Source organism: Girardinichthys multiradiatus, chromosome 6 (assembly GCF_021462225.1).
Source record: "Girardinichthys multiradiatus isolate DD_20200921_A chromosome 6, DD_fGirMul_XY1, whole genome shotgun sequence".
Lineage (NCBI taxonomy): Eukaryota > Metazoa > Chordata > Actinopteri > Cyprinodontiformes > Goodeidae > Girardinichthys > Girardinichthys multiradiatus.
Genome location: NC_061799.1, coordinates 31,933,855 through 31,949,803, shown reverse-complemented (window position 1 = coordinate 31,949,803; position 15,949 = coordinate 31,933,855). Strand labels below are relative to the sequence as shown.

The following is a 15,949-nucleotide window of genomic DNA, read 5'->3' as shown; positions in this document are numbered from 1 at the left end:
TTCTTTTTCAAGTATAGTTAATTTAAAGATTACAGGTTTGATTTTTAATTGAAAAGCTCATGATTTATTCTAGAGGTTCAGTTTATTCAAATGTCATTTCAAATATTATTTGAAAACGTTTTTTAAAAGATGACCAGGTCTGATTTAAATGACCAATTATACAGAATAAAGTTTTGTTCAAATTCACTTAAAATCAATCCATTTTAGTCCTATACATTCTAGTAATGTTGTCCAACGATGATATAGTTACACACCCGTGAAAGAAGGTGCTCAGGTCAAATGAGACAAAAAAATAACGTTTTGGCACACATGCAAAACGTTTTGTGGTGTAAAAACTAGCACCCTGGACATCGTGTCCCTACCATGCTTTTCTTCCACAGGGACAAACAAACTTGGATGGAGGGCCCCCTTCCATCAGGACAGTGACCCTGGATATACAGCCAGAGCTGCAATACAATTGTTTGGATCAAAGCCTACTCGTACATTAAAATGGCCTAGTCAAAGTCAAGAACTAAGTCGAATACATTCCCTTTAAACTAATCCAGTTATTTCCAGCATAGTCTGATAATATAATCAGATTTAGATCCAAATGCATACAGTCTAATTAAATCTAAATTAGTGTAATAGTAAAATTCAGTTAATTTAATGAAGCCCTGTAAGTAAAATGTAAACTAACAAAGCCCAGTACGTAACTTTTTTCCTGAGACCTGGTGACTTTTTTTGAGACCCGAGCATGTCCTAAAATGTACACCGTACTGATTGCATTAGCTGCTTGACTTTACATCAGAAAGTTCAGAAGTGTCACAATTCTGTCAGTTTTCCAAAAAAATGACAGCAGAAATGGATATTGAAACATCTTTCCTAACAAGCATTTCATCGCAAATGTTTGTTTTACTGATTTATTGCTTTCATATACTGCAAAGGCTATCCGCAAAACAGCATATATGTTATGTAATGTGTAGAATATACAGGTCCTTCTCAAAATATTAGCATATTGTGATAAAGTTCATTATTTTCCATAATGTAATGATGAAAATTTAACATTCATATATTTTAGATTCATTGCACACTAACTGAAATTTTTCAGGTCTTTTATTGTCTTAATACGGATGATTTTGGCATACAGCTCATGAAAACCCAAAATTCCTATCTCACAAAATTAGCATATCATTAAAAGGGTCTCTAAACAAGCTATGAACCTAATCATCTGAATCAACGAGTTAACTCTAAACACCTGCAAAAGATTCCTGAGGCCTTTAAAACTCCCAGCCTGGTTCATCACTCAAAACCCCAATCATGGGTAAGACTGCCGACCTGACTGCTGTCCAGAAGGCCACTATTGACACCCTCAAGCAAGAGGGTAAGACACAGAAAGAAATTTCTGAACTAATAGGCTGTTCCCAGAGTGCTGTATCAAGGCACCTCAGTGGGAAGTCTGTGGGAAGGAAAAAGTGTGGCAGAAAACGCTGCACAACGAGAAGAGGTGACCGGACCATGAGGAAGATTGTGGAGAAGGGCCGATTCCAGACCTTGGGGGACCTGCGGAAGCAGTGGACTGAGTCTGGGTTAGAAACATCCAGAGCCACCGTGCACAGGCGTGTGCAGGAAATGGGGCTACAGGTGCCGCATTCCCCAGACCTGGCCTACAGAGAAGCAGCACTGGACTGTTGCTCAGTGGTCCAAAATACTTTTTTCGGATGAAAGCAAATTCTGCATGTCATTCGGAAATCAAGGTGCCAGAGTCTGGAGGAAGACTGGGGAGAAGGAAATGCCAAAATGCCAGAAGTCCAGTGTCAAGTACCCACAGTCAGTGATGGTCTGGGGTGTTGTGTCAGCTGCTGGTGTTGGTCCACTGTGTTTTATCAAGGGCAGGGTCAATGCCGCTAGCTATCAGGAGATTTTGGAGCACTTCATGCTTCCATCTGCTGAAAAGCTTTATGGAGATGAAGATTTCATTTTTCAGCACGACCTGGCACCTGCTCACAGTGCCAAAACCACTGGTAAATGGTTTACTGACCATGGTATCACTGTGCTCAATTGGCCTGCCAACTCTCCTTACCTGAACCCCATAGAGAATCTGTGGGATATTGTGAAGAGAACGTTGAGAGACTCAAGACCCAACACTCCGGATGAGCTAAAGGCCGCTATCGAAGCATCCTGGGCCTCCATAAGACCTCAGCAGTGCCACAGGCTGATTGCCTCCATGCCACGCCGCATTGAAGCAGTCATTTCTGCAAAAGGATTCCCAACCAAGTATTGAGTGCATAACTGTACATGATTATTTGAAGGTTGACGTTTTTTGTATTAAAAACACTTTTCTTTTATTGGTTGGATGAAATATGCTAATTTTGTGAGATAGGAATTTTGGGTTTTCATGAGCTGTATGCCAAAATCATCCGTATTAAGACAATAAAAGACCTGAAATATTTCAGTTAGTGTGCAATGAATCTAAAATATATGAATGTTAAATTTTCATCATGACATTATGGAAAATAATGAACTTTATCACAATATGCTAATATTTTGAGAAGGACCAGTACGTTGGTTAACGCAAAGCTGTTGTGATGAGTTAAAAACGGAAATGTTTACATAAATGTACGAACATTAATGCTTTATTTAGATGATTGTTTTTAATATGCTCACTTTGATGACGTATATAATTTATTTTCAGCAATACTTGATCATTTTAGTTCAACTGTTAATTTTATTTTTTGTGACGTCATGTCGCTCCTTATTGAGGCGGAGTCTAAGAGGAGAAAGCACGAACTGCACAAGAGTTGCCGTGGCAACCGTAAGCTAACGTAACGTCCGTTCATTTAAAAAGACCACTGGCTGTATATACTGGCCCTGTTAAGGTAACAGATGTGTTATCAGTTGAGAGAAATGATCGTTACCTGTAGTTAAACGCAGTTGACTAAAAAGAAGTGAGCGCTTCATTTTCTAGAGAGAAGATGGAGTTTGAAAGGACGGCGACTGTACGCTCGACCCCGAGTCGCCATGAAAAAAGTTTGGGGCTCCTCACGATGAAGTTTGTCAGTCTTCTACAAGAAGCTAAGGATGGCGTACTTGACTTAAAAGTGGTCAGTGAAACTGAGAGAAGACCCTCTTCTGTTTTATGGGTGTATATTGGGGGAAATGTTTATTGGTTCTGCGCTGTCCCCCAGTTTGTGCTGCTAGTTTTAACAAAGGGATGTCACTCACAAGCCGTCAGGTGTATTGACGTATGGAACAGGTGCACTAGCAGGTTTAGCCCATCGTGAGTCCGACAAAAAAAAAACTAATGAAACTTGAGATTTCTCAGACACCTTCGCAAACAAATTGTAAGCAAAACGACTTCTTGTAGTATGGTGAAGGCGCCAAACAGATCTCATTTTCACAGGTTCATTATCATGTCTTTTAGCACTGGGATGTGAATTCCTATGAATGTATGTGAGAGAGTCTGACAGTTTTAAAAAGGCAGAGTTTAGATGTTTGTTTTTGTTGGGAAAAAAAGCAAAACGATCTCTACAGGTGCATATGAATGATTTAGTAGATAGTTGAATGTTAATTTATTTTACTTTAGTAAAACGTCTATAGATCCCTTACTAGAGGTGGGTAGGGTAGCCAAAAGTTTTACTCAGCAGTTGCCCTACTTCAATACATGTATTGTATAAAAATTACTCAGTTATGATTAAAAAAAAACCAATTGGTTTAAAGGCAACTTTTTTTTGTTTGTTTACCAAGTACTACTAGTACTCACTAGTGAGTACTAGTAGTACTGTAGGCTGATTTTAATTTAAATAACAAATTTGGGAAGAAGAAACACATTTCCAAATCTCAGTTACCCACATCATAAAACCGTTTGAAATCAATACTTACATTAGGTAATTTATACATGTTAGAACAGTTGAAAGTACTTCCAGTGCCAATATCTGCTGTTTACTGTATATTCGCTTGACCTCCAACTGGCACAATGGGCTCAGTAGGTGGAAAATAACATTAGAACTATGAAGCTTGTTTACCAACCAGGTGTCTCATCAGCCACAGATGTGTGTATATGTTTGGGGCATTTTTGGTGTGTTCATCATTCAGTGAAGTTACTAGAGGTGGGTAGAGTAGTCAGAAATTGTACTTAAGTGAAAGTAGTGTCACTTCAAAATAATATTACTCAAGTAGAAGTAAAAAGTATGGTGCACCATCATGTGTAGTGTAGTTAGTCTGAAAATGTTTTTAATACATTTTTTAATAAATTCTTGGTTTTTGCATTGAACATCATTTGAGTAAATGCTTTTTTTTAATAATAGAAATATGTTTTGTCTGTGTTAATTTCAATGCAATGTTTTTTTTTTTTTTTTCATTGTTTTCTTTAATATACCTTGTTGTTTTTTATGGCCTTCATTAAAACGGCACTAAACCCAAACTACTGCCATGTAGTGTATTGTGCATTGTGACTTTGCCCAGGAATTTTGTTTTTTGGGTAAGATTTATTTAAAAAAAAATTTTTTTTTTTTTTTTTTCTGTCACTAATCAAGGAATTTTCCCTCTTTTCTTGCACATCAGACCTGGTTAATGTTTACCATGCAAGTTTCTTAGACCATTTTTCTCCTTCCTCCTTCCCTGTTGGTTTAGTAAAACAAAGACAATGCCAGTTTTCTTTTGTTTAATTTGTGCTACTTCAGTTGCCTAAAGTTTTTTTCTTTTGGCAATATTTCAGTATTTTGTGTGTGTATGGCAGATTATGTGTTGCTTTAGATAACTCTTACGCTGTGACTGACCTTTGGGGATGTCTGTCTGAATCAACAGGCTGCAGACAGCTTGGCAGTGAAGCAGAAGAGAAGGATTTATGACATCACTAACGTCCTCGAAGGTGTGGGGCTAATCGAGAAGAAAAACAAGAACATAATCCAGTGGAGGTTTGAAAACATATGCTAAGTATCCTAAGTTTTAGGTGCTGGTGAATATTTGATCTTTGATATTTAATCTAATATTGATGAGCAGTGGATCTAAATAATCCTGTTTTTTTTTCTCTCCATATAATCAGGGGGCAGAACAGAGTGAGCCAAAGTCAGGAGATGTTGGAGCAGATCAGAGTTTTAAAAGCCCAGATCTCTGAGCTCGAGTTTCAAGAGAAGGAGCTGGATGACCAGAAGGCCTGGGTGGAGGAGAACATCAAACATCTCAACCATGATCCAGACATCCATCGATATCCTTTAGCTCCTTGTTTTACTTTTTTTTTTTTCGCTTAATTTATTAATGTGAGGATTGTTGTTCATTTTTAGTCTAGCCTTTTCTTATTAAGATTAACATTTTTTTTCCATTGTCTACATTTATCACTCAGGCTTCTCATTTAATTTATTTCCAAGAAGTTCACTTAGTTTTGAAACTTTCTGAATTCTTCCAAGGCTGATTTAATTCATCTTGCATGAAAGAAAGCAGTTGGATTCTTTCAGCATTGTTTGCCTGTTGAACTGCGAAAGGCTATAAAGGATGGATTATGAAAATAAGCACCATTGTCATTCAGTGAAATGGCAGTCGGGCTAATCCTGACTTGCACAATGCCTACAGCCTTGTTTTTCTAGTTTATTGTCTCTGTTTTCTCTTGAAGTTAATCCTCTTTCCTTAACACCTCTCCACCTATAAATTTGTGACACATGAAGACATCTGCAATTCTTTTAGTGGAGACACCCTTCTGGCTGTTGTGGCTCCTTCTGGAACCCAGCTGGAGGTGCCCCTTCCTGAGATGGTAGTTTGATTTACCAGTTCGAATAGAAATCACATTTCTTCCCTACACTAATACAAACATTTACTAGAAAACTCAGTATTTATAGTGTTTGTTCCAGCTTCCTGTGGTGTTAAGGCAGACCTTTCATTGCAGGCTGTTAGGTGTTATGGAACACCTTAAATATGGGGGCTCCTTAAAAATTTGGGGCATGGGGTCTGTTTTGTATATAAACATGTTGATTTGATGCAATAAGCTTGTATACAGTTATCATTTGTACAGGGAGGTCAGAAGAAATACCAAGTGAACCTGCGGAGCCACTCAGCTCCCATCCAAGTGATGCTGATCAACAGAGATTCCAGCTCCAGGGTGCCTGTGGTCTTTCCTGTGCCACCAACTGACGACATATGTCTGATGCCAACTCCTCCCAGTACACCAGCCAGCCTGCAGAAGTTCCCCCTCCTAAACTGTGCTGCCACTATATCCAACTCCACCACCTGCTGCAGCCAGGACTCTATCTCCTCAGACCAGCAGATGGTGCTGCTAGACCTTGATGAAGAGCTGACTCCATCATCCACCCCTGGTGGCCTGCAGATGGGTGAGGACTAATGATTCATTTCAAGTTTAGTTTACTTTAGCCACTTGAGTAGCATCTTTCGGATATGATCTACATGAGTTCTGCAAGCTTTTTGATATTACTAGAAAGGATTTGGCATGGAATGGAGACTTTGAAGTTAATCTATGTCTGTGTTTACCCCTTTGATCCACCCCAAGAAGCAGTCAGCTGGTACAGTTAATTGAAAGCATTAGTGATCCACTATTTTTATCTAATCTCCGACCTACAGTGCCTAGAACTTTTTCACTTTTTCTCACAGTACAACCACACACTTTAATACATTTTGTTGAGATTTGTTATAATTGACAAACACAAAGTAGTGTATAAATATCAAGTGGAAGGGGTTTGTTAGAGAACATTGAAGGACTAGGGGCATCATGGAGATGAAGGAACGCAGCAGACAGGTCAGGGATAAAACTGTTGAGAGGTTTAAAGCAGGATAAGGTGATCAAAAAGAAATTCCCAAGCTTTGAAAATCTCATAGATCTAAAAATGTAAAGTATGGCAAGTGCAAACCTACCTTAACCCTGATCATCCACCTGAACTAAAAGGCTGGGCTAATCAGAGGCCCATGGTAATTCAGGAGGAGCTCCAGAGATCCATAGTTGAGGGAGATAATCTGATGACAAGAGAACTATTAGTCGCACACTTCACAAATCTGGCCTTCATGGAAAACTGGCCAGAATAAAGCCATTACAGGCAAAAGAAGCCATAAAAAGTCAGTTTTCTGCACAATATGTTGGAGACCTACCAAAATGTGGAAGAAGGTGCTCTGATTAGACCAAACTTCACCTTTTCCATCCAAAAAGTTATGTGTGTCTTAATACTATTACTGTACAACACACTGAATGTACATGCTGTGGATGTATTTTTTTTTTTCAGCAGAGTTTGTAAGACCTGCCGGAACATAGTTGGAGCTAAATATATGGAAATACTGGTAGAAAACTGTTGGAATGAGGCAGAGCTCCATCTTCCAGCTGTATGGTTGACCCTAAGCATACAGACAGAGAGAGCTACAACAGAATGGTTGGTTTAGATTGAATTCAATTCCAAAATACTTTATTAATCCCAAAGGGAAATTAAATGTTGTTGTAGCTCATTATGAGGGTTTCTTCAAAGAGCCGTTGTAGATGCTGATGGCTGTAGGCAGGAAGGATCTCTTGTAGTGGTCTCTTTTACAGCAGATCTGTACAATAGTCTCTAGAGTTTCCAGATGAGTCCCCAGAACAGAGCCAGCGTTCCTTATTAACTTGTTGACCTTTTTCAAGTCCCTGAGGTCAAAGCATATGTGTTTGAGTGGTCCAATCAAAGTCCAGACCTATGTACAATTGGAAAAACTGTGGTGAGACTTAAATTGTTGGTTACGGATGCTCTCCATCCAATCTGGCTGAGTTTGAGTTACTTGTGCAGAGGTCATGAACTCAAAGGTGGTTCTGTAAAGTATTAACTCAGAGGGTCTAAATATAGATGCACACAACACCTAATATTTTCTTTTGTTAAAAAATGGAAAAACCATGTAATGTTTTTCATGTGTTGGTCTGTGACATAAAATCCTGATAAAATACATTTAAGTTTATGGTTGTAAAGTGATTAAAATGGAAGATCAAGGGAGGTGCTGCTGAGTTATATGCCACGCCCATTTGGTTCTGCATTCCCAGTTGCATGTTCTGAAAGCGCATACGGTCCTGTGGTCTCGCCTGACTTGTATGATGTGAATGATAAAACTGTTCTATAAAGTGGGATTTGTGGTTGTATAATTATCCCTGAATCTGATCTGAAAGGGGCTCATGTCTCAGGAATATCCGATGTCTGGGCTTTTTAAACATGCCAGAACAGGAAACGTAATGTGCGACGTGTCTTGACACTAAAACGAATGTGCTCTGTGAGTCAGTAATATGTTGTTTGAACAAGTTAAATGAATTCAACACAGAGAGCCGAACCATAAAACGAGGATCTTTATTAAGATTCTTTTAAAGGGTTTGCATAACTGCAGCTGCTTTTTACTGTAGTCACATTTGCTAGCTGATGTTTGCACTCACTGTGTCTGATATGCAGAATGTTGCACTTAAATCAGAGGGTAGATTTCTGCATGAAATGATACAGAACCCAGCCTATATATCTGAAGCGAATGATGTAAATGTTCATAATAATAATCTTTAAAGCAACACTTTGCAATACAAAGAAAATCACCCATAGAAGTTAAAATTTTGCCTTTTCAATTAAGTCTTGTTTTTAATGTTCTTCTTCGCAGCAGTGATCAAAGGTAATTCATTAGGTAGAAAGTTACTTACATTTATTGAAATATTTAATAATTGTTGGATTTACTGTTCATGAGATTTTTTTGTTTTTTACTGTGTAAGCAATTTCCACAGTGACTTAATGGCCGATTGTTTATCATAGCAAGTGTTGCAATAATTACGCAAGTATAGCTGATGGCTTTGTCAAAGCGAAACTGAGGCAGACCTTTTTTTACTGGAATAAATGAGGAATTAGCAGGAACAGACATTTAGTTTTGTTTTCTTACCGTTAGTCATTGTTTCCAGCACCTTGTTGCCTAACTGCAGCTTGTGTGAGACAGTTCCCTTTCTGAGATGCTGGTTGTTGAAATTGCTTGAATATTAACATATTGTATATATTTATTTAAGTAAACTAACAGCTGGCTGTAAATTAGTTTTCAGAAGGACATGAGAGTGGGAGAAAAGTTTTAAAAGCAATAGGAAGTGAATTTCCTAACAGTATCCCTGCTTCTTCTCTCCTGGTTTCTGCAGAGAGTCACAGTGAGGAAGCAGCAGTAATGTTGGAGCAGCAACAAATAGACCTGGAGGACCCAGAGTTCCAGTCTGTTCTGGATGTTAGCAGCCTGCTGAGGCTCAGCACAGGCGGGGACAGCATGAGGGATGACAGAGAGGGTGAGGCTCAGAAAACGTGGCGCCACATGCAGAAAGAAGATCATAGGTGGTTGAATGTTTGCTTGCTTAAAGAGTTTACAGTGATCATCAATAAAATTTTGACCACCCTCTAACATTACCCCTTCTAATGCATTAGAAACCTTCTCCTATCTTTAGTGTTGTAGGGTAAAGTTTTACCCACAATGTAACTCAGCACAAAATACTCATAAAAACAGTGGTTATCGCCCATTTGTTTTCATCTCATAGTAAACCTGGGTCCTGTTTACATGACAACGATCCATTGGAAATGGGATTGTGTTTCAGTTAAAAAATCTACATGACAACGTTTTAATTAGTCTCCGTTCACATGGCAATGGTAGACCCACCACGCCACTAGTTGGCGGTATGTTCGTTGAAATTCAACATGTTCAAGCATTCTCTGCTTGCAAAACATTGAGACAATGAGACAATTTGTTGGAGAACCTTCGTTAGATTCGAAAGAGTCAGCACAAGTAAGTACTCTGCAATCCACCATTGTTGATATTTTTGTCTTCTGTGGGTTTTAAACTGGACGGCAGCCGTTATGCTGTTTGCTCATTAATCTCTACTGGTTTCAGTCGTACTGTACAATAAGCCAGAGCTTCCCCTTCAGAAAGATTCAATTTTTCCCGTCTACATGACAACAGAGACCTGGACGTTTTCAAACCGCCACGCTCTGGAAGCCGTTGTCAAATTGCGCCATTTTCAGAGAAAACGGTGCCTTTGTCGTGTCGAGTAAATGAACAGTAAAAACACAACTACACTTCCATTTTCACAAAAAAGCGTTGCCATGGTAACGGCCTAAGTCTGTATTCATATCCATATATATTTTGCCTGATTGACCCTTTCCCTTACAATATATACCACTAATTTTCATTTTTTTTAAAAACCTGTGCAAATTCCCTCAATATGTTTCTAGAATGAAGAAAATCTGTAATATATATCAGAGATAATTGACTAACATGTACAGGGGTTGGACAATGAAACTGAAACACCTGGTTTTAGACCACAATAATTTATTAGTATGGTGTAGGGCCTCCTTTTGCGGCCAATACAGCGTCAATTCATCTTGGGAATGACATATACAAGTCCTGCACAGTGGTCAGAGGGATTTTAAGCCATTCTTCTTGCAGGATAGTGGTCAGGTCACTACGTGATACTGGTGGAGGAAAACGTTTCCTGACTTGCTCCTCCAAAACACCCCAAAGTGGCTCAATAATATTTAGATCTGGTGACTGTGCAGGCCATGGGAGATGTTCGACTTCACTTTAATGTTCATCAAACCAATCTTTCACCAGTCTTGCTGTGTGTATTGGTGCATTGTCATCCTGATACACGGCACCACCTTCAGGATACAATGTTTAAACCATTGGATGCACATGGTCCTCAAGAATGGTTCGGTAGTCCTTGGCAGTGACGCGCCCATCTAGCACAAGTATTGGGTCAAGGGAATGCCATGATATGGCAGCCCAAACCATCACTGATCCACCCCCATGCTTCACTCTGGGCATGCAACAGTCTGGGTGGTACGCTTCTTTGGGGCTTCTCCACACCGTAACTCTACCGGATGTGGGGAAAACAGTAAAGGTGGACTCATCAGAGAACAATACATGTTTCACATTGTCCACAGCCCAAGATTTACGCTCCTTGCACCATTGAAACCAATGTTTGGCATTGGCATGAGTGACCAAAGGTTTGGCTATAGCAGCCCGGCCGTGTATATTGACCCTGTGGAGCTCCCGACGGACAGTTCTGGTGAAAACAGGAGAGTTGAGGTGCACATTTAATTCTGCCGTGATTTGGGCAGCCGTGGTTTTATGTTTTTTGGATACAATCCGGGTTAGCACCGACTACCAGGCTGGTCCAATTTAGCCATGAAACCTCCCACACTAAAATGACAGATGTTTCAGTTTCATTATCCAACCCCTGTAAGTACTTTTGTAACTTAACATTATTAACACATGACTGTTGTGTAATATGTACATTCTGACCCAAGTAGATTGTTAGGAAAAAAAACCAACTTTTATTTTAGTCATTGTTGGCTAATGAACAATAAAAATTAAACCATAAATTGAACACTGAAAAGGATGGGCAGGAGCTAAATGGGTTGTCTTTTGAGAGGAGGGTGTTTGCTATGGGACCCTTTTAAGAGGGCGATTATGTTCTGTTGGCATCTTCAGGCCATGACTTCATCTTGCACTGGAGCAATCTGATACCAGGGTGAGAGTTGGCTCCTCTTGAGTCTGAGTTCATGGTTCTCAACAGGAAGAGTTGGATTGCTCCATGTGGGTTGGGTCAGTCTCCTAACAAGGAGTTGGTATCTTGTTTACAAGTGATGATAGGATCAACCTCTCACCTATGATCATGAGATATGGATCAGAACTTAAGGAACTAGCAACTGATATCAGCTTCATCTTGAGGATGACTAGACTTAGACACAAACCTGAGGTGAGGAACTCTGAATAAAGCTGCTGTTCTTTTGCATTGAAAGAGTCAGCTGAGGTGTTCTGATCAGAGTGCTTCCTGGGTAACTCCCTTTAGAGCATCGGTGTCAAACTCCAGTCCTCGAGGGCCGATCTCCTGCCACTTAAAAAAAAATAAAACTAAAATAATGCTGTTTAAAAAAAAGCACATAATTGCCAACTCCGTGACAAGAAAAATAAATCAAAAAAATATTGATGTTAATTTTAGTGTAATTCTGTTGTGAAAATATTCCATGAAAAAACTGCTAAAACCTGCATTTTGCTAATATATCTATATTTAATTTTAGCCACATTTATTAGCCAAAGTTTGCAGCCGCAGCCTCTGGTTGCAGAGCCCTGCCCTAGAAGGGGCTGGAATGTGTTGCTGCGGAGAGAAGTGTCTTGGTGTCCCACTTGGACCCAGTATTCTAGCGACCCGATGTTGGATAAGGGAAGGGGGACGGATGGGTGGAAAATAATATGGTGTGTGGCTGGGGCCAGTTGAGCTATATTTGATCCACACAGCAACACAAGCTTTTAACAGATGCAGGTCAATGCATTCCAGTACTCAGAACCAGTATCTTCTGCTGGTCATTTTTGATCCAGATCACTACAAATGTCTTCTTTTTAAGAGAACCCTGTAGAATTGAATAAATTGGTGTAAATTTGTTTAGTTGTGTTTTAATAAAACAAGTGGTACTTTTTCATACCTCAACATCGAAACACAATATGAGTTACAAAGAAGTTGGGGACTTGGAACTCTTGCATTAGTATTAGAACCTGTTCGACTGAGCTTGTAACTGTGGGCTGAATTTACCTAATCAGTTAAGACTGTTTAACTTAAACACCTTTTTTAATTCTCTCATAGGAGCTGTTGACCTTATTGATGAGCTAATGTCTGCTAATGGTGAGGATCATAACACCTGCATCACAAAATTCTCAAGTTCTCTTGTTAAATGTAAATACAAGGACAAAGATGTTGGATTTGTGGAGAACACACTTATAGAAGTAACTGTCAAACAATAAAAAATGTAGCTGCTTAGCAGGTGGCCCGATTTAAATGCCCAACTGCATTTTCTTTGACCTACTTTTGGGGAAAATTAAGTTGTTTCTTTTTATCCATTTTTATTACACACTGATTAGATCGCAGGAGTTTGATCTCCACATTTCCAGTGTTATTGGCAGAGATGTCTTGGTCATGATGAAAAGCTTCTTGGCTTACACTGATTCGCTGTCATAGGAAACTGAAAGCGTTGCTGTACTCACACCTGCTCAACATCTTTTTATTATTCTCAGCCTCAATAATGCATTTACATCTCAGTAAATTCAAATATTATTAGATATTTATGCGTTTTACTTAACTAATACAGTTCAAAAATTTAAACGCATGTTGTATAGATTCTTAACCACAGAGTAACAGAGGTTTATTTCTGTTTTATTGATTATGGCTCAGAGCAGAGGAAAATCCAAAGTTCTGTTTCTCAACGTCTGATAAGTCTGCTGGACAATCAAGCTTGGTGATACCATGATCATTGAACCAGATATTGGTGTTTTTGGCAGTGTGGATAGGCGCCATGTCCTGCTTGAGAATATAACTAGCTTCTCTATAGCTATTTAGCAGAGGGAAACATGGAGTGCTTTAAAATATGCTGGTAGACGGCTGTCCTGCTGACTTTGGACCAGACAGTGGACCAAAACGAGCAGATTACATGGCTCCGCAGATCAGTGTTTTCTAATAGTTTTTTTTTCTTTCATTCGACTATCTGAGAATGGTTTGATGCAGCACTTAATGAACAGCTATCTGCTTTAGCAACAATCTTTTGTGGCTTACTGTCCTCTTTGAGTGTCAGTGACACACATTAAAATCTTTAGTTTCCCAAGAAACTGAATTTTGAGGTTTCATTAGCTGTACGTCAGGATATTAAACCTAACAGATATAAACAGATGAAATATATCAGCGTGTAGAAGGTCAGCCAGTTTTTCCTTTGGTCTTATGTATAAAGCAATCTGTCACCACTTCATCCTCCTCGTTATGCCGTCTTTAACGGTTTCTCTCTGTTTTCAGTACAGGTTTTAAGAAAAACGGGTTGGTCTGGACTTGTCCACATGCAGTCATGTTTTAAAAGGAAGGTACCTTGTGTAACAGTAAGAGAACAACAAAAAACCTTTTGTGTTTCTGCTATGCCTTCAGCTAAACTTGCATAATTATTGCAACACTGGCTCTGATCAACAATAAATTAAGCTAATGACATGTCGGACTCTGCGTGCATTTATATGTTTAAATTTAAATACTTTAAGAACTTGATTAACACCGATTTCTATATATATGGTCTAGAATTAAAGGTGCACTTTCTTTTAACCATGACTGTATTTCACTTAAAAGGAAGGGACTTGGTGCCAGAGATGCACTCTCACAGCCTGAACTTTAACAGGCTGCATGTGGTGGGAGAATCTGTCGAATAAAATGGATGATCTTTCTTAATGATTGTGTTGTTATCAATGCCACATGTATCTGAGGAGATCCAGCAAAGAAACAAGCAGAACAAAGCAGCAACTTATTCCAGCGCCCTTATTCAAACATTCTCAGCAACATTTAAACATGACTTCTGGATCATTTTCTGCTGGTTTCTACCTAGAGTGTAGCTGGAAAATGTTTTCTAGAAATCTAAAATGAGTCCTACAGAGGAAGGGATGTTTGAGCATTTTGAAACACGTCACTCTTCTGGAAGATATTAAGAAAACTGCAGGTCTGCAGCGCAGATGTGAAAACGGCATCAACATTTTTTTTTTTTCCTGGATCTTTTCCTGAAGGCTAAAAATATGTAATGTATGAATTTGTAGTGAAATTAGATTGTCTCAGATTCTCTTTTCCTCCACATACAGATATGGACTACAGCTTCAATCTGGATGATGGTGCAGGAGTGTGTGACCTGTTTGATGTGCAGATCCTCAATTACTGATCACAAATAGTGGCTGTGCTTCCTGCCCTTTGCTCTGTTGCCCTCTTCACATACACCTCCAAGAAATTTCCTGTGTTCTGCACACTCAGTACTTTATATTACCATTGTGGCCTTAATCAGCACAGCTGTGCACTAGAGACACACTACACTGGCCTTTTGCCAATGAAGCATTGCACCTGAATGCATTCTTCTTCAGATATATATATTTTCTTTTTAGGAAACCACGTTATGCCTTACTGAGACCTTTTTTCTCTGGGTAAATCCAAAACTCCAGACAGATGATTGTCTTAGTAGAAGTAAAGTAAGATTAATCCTACAGCTTCATTTTTGCCTCATTGTGTTTTTCCACGTCCTGTAGAACACCGCAGGCTTTAACACAGTTGTTACTCTGTTAGACTTTGACAGTGTTTTGGCTTTTGCTGTTTTTATTTTCTTACTATAATTTGTAATGATTCATTTCAGGTTCAGTTTTTTTTATTTTTTTATTTCAACCAAGGTTGAATTCATGTTGTGAATTTAAGACGGTTTCTTTTTTCATGAGAATCATAAGTTGTTTCAAAGTTCTGTTTCAGATACATTTTGTATTTAGAGAAAAAAAATGTTTTTGGCTACTTTTTGTTACTAAGAAAGCCAGAGAGTTTTCTAAATTAGTGACACTGCCAGTTTTTATATAATCACAGCTGTATATTTAAATACCTGCATTTTATACTTAATTTAAGCAATAACAGGTTATTTGTTCTGGCATTTTGTAATCGAAACTAAGTTAAATGTCTTAATTTAAATAAATGGGTTTGCAATTTTTCTAAACTGAGTATTCAAAGCCCTGAATGATGATTTCTGTGTATTTATGTTTTCTAATTAAAAGAAGTCAGGTTTTTGTTGCACATACTGTCATTTTTGTTTTTAAATAAAGTGGTTTATTTCCTGCCTGGAGTTTATGTATGTCCTTTCCCCACAGCTTAGACAAATGGTGTGGTGGTGGGACTGGTTGCCTTGCTGTATCAGTGGCAAATTTGCTCTAGAATCAGTGGAAAATGAAATTTCAGTTTTGACTTTATTAATGACTTTAGTGTTTGAGAACTAAACGTAACCTGTTACATAGATCGTTTTAAGTTTCAGTAAATGACTCAAGTCCCAGTTAAGTGGGACTTGAAAAAATGACTTCAAACTTGTTCATGTTTGCTGTAGCTTCATACAGGTCCTTCTCAAAATATTAGCATATTGTGATAAAGTTAATTATTTTCCATAATGTCATGATGAAAATTTAACATTCATATATTTTAGAT

General features: G+C 38.6%; 1 protein-coding gene across 5 annotated transcripts; it reads left to right on the top strand.

Moving 5' to 3' along the window:
- Positions 1–2,726: 2,726 nt before the first annotated feature.
- On the top strand, positions 2,727–15,596 carry e2f5 (E2F transcription factor 5). 5 transcript variants are annotated; one of them, XM_047367525.1, is made up of 9 exons: positions 2,727–2,855; positions 2,945–3,080; positions 4,783–4,892; positions 5,021–5,182; positions 5,614–5,722; positions 5,966–6,296; positions 9,083–9,223; positions 12,572–12,610; positions 14,587–15,596. In XM_047367525.1, the coding sequence occupies exons 2-9, from the start codon at positions 2,952–2,954 to the stop codon at positions 14,661–14,663; spliced, it is 1,098 nt and encodes a 365-aa protein (XP_047223481.1). In that variant the 5' UTR covers positions 2,727–2,855; positions 2,945–2,951; the 3' UTR covers positions 14,664–15,596. The 5 variants fall into 5 exon arrangements, 4 of the variants coding, with proteins under 4 accessions (XP_047223481.1, XP_047223483.1, XP_047223480.1 ...); XM_047367524.1 differs by having other exon boundaries at positions 2,769–3,080; XM_047367526.1 differs by having other exon boundaries at positions 2,772–3,080; positions 5,981–6,296.
- The last annotated feature ends 353 nt before the right edge of the window (positions 15,597–15,949 follow it).

Excerpts from the sequence above, each read along its gene's own strand:
- e2f5 (XM_047367525.1), top strand. The coding sequence starts at position 2,952 with ATGGAGTTTGAAAGGACGGCGACTGTACGCTCGACCCCGAGTCGCCAT. Across the intron at positions 5,723-5,965 it reads AGGTGCCCCTTCCTGAGATG|TTATCATTTGTACAGGGAGG; the intron begins GTAGTTTGATTT and ends GCTTGTATACAG. Across the intron at positions 12,611-14,586 it reads TGAGCTAATGTCTGCTAATG|ATATGGACTACAGCTTCAAT; the intron begins GTGAGGATCATA and ends CTCCACATACAG.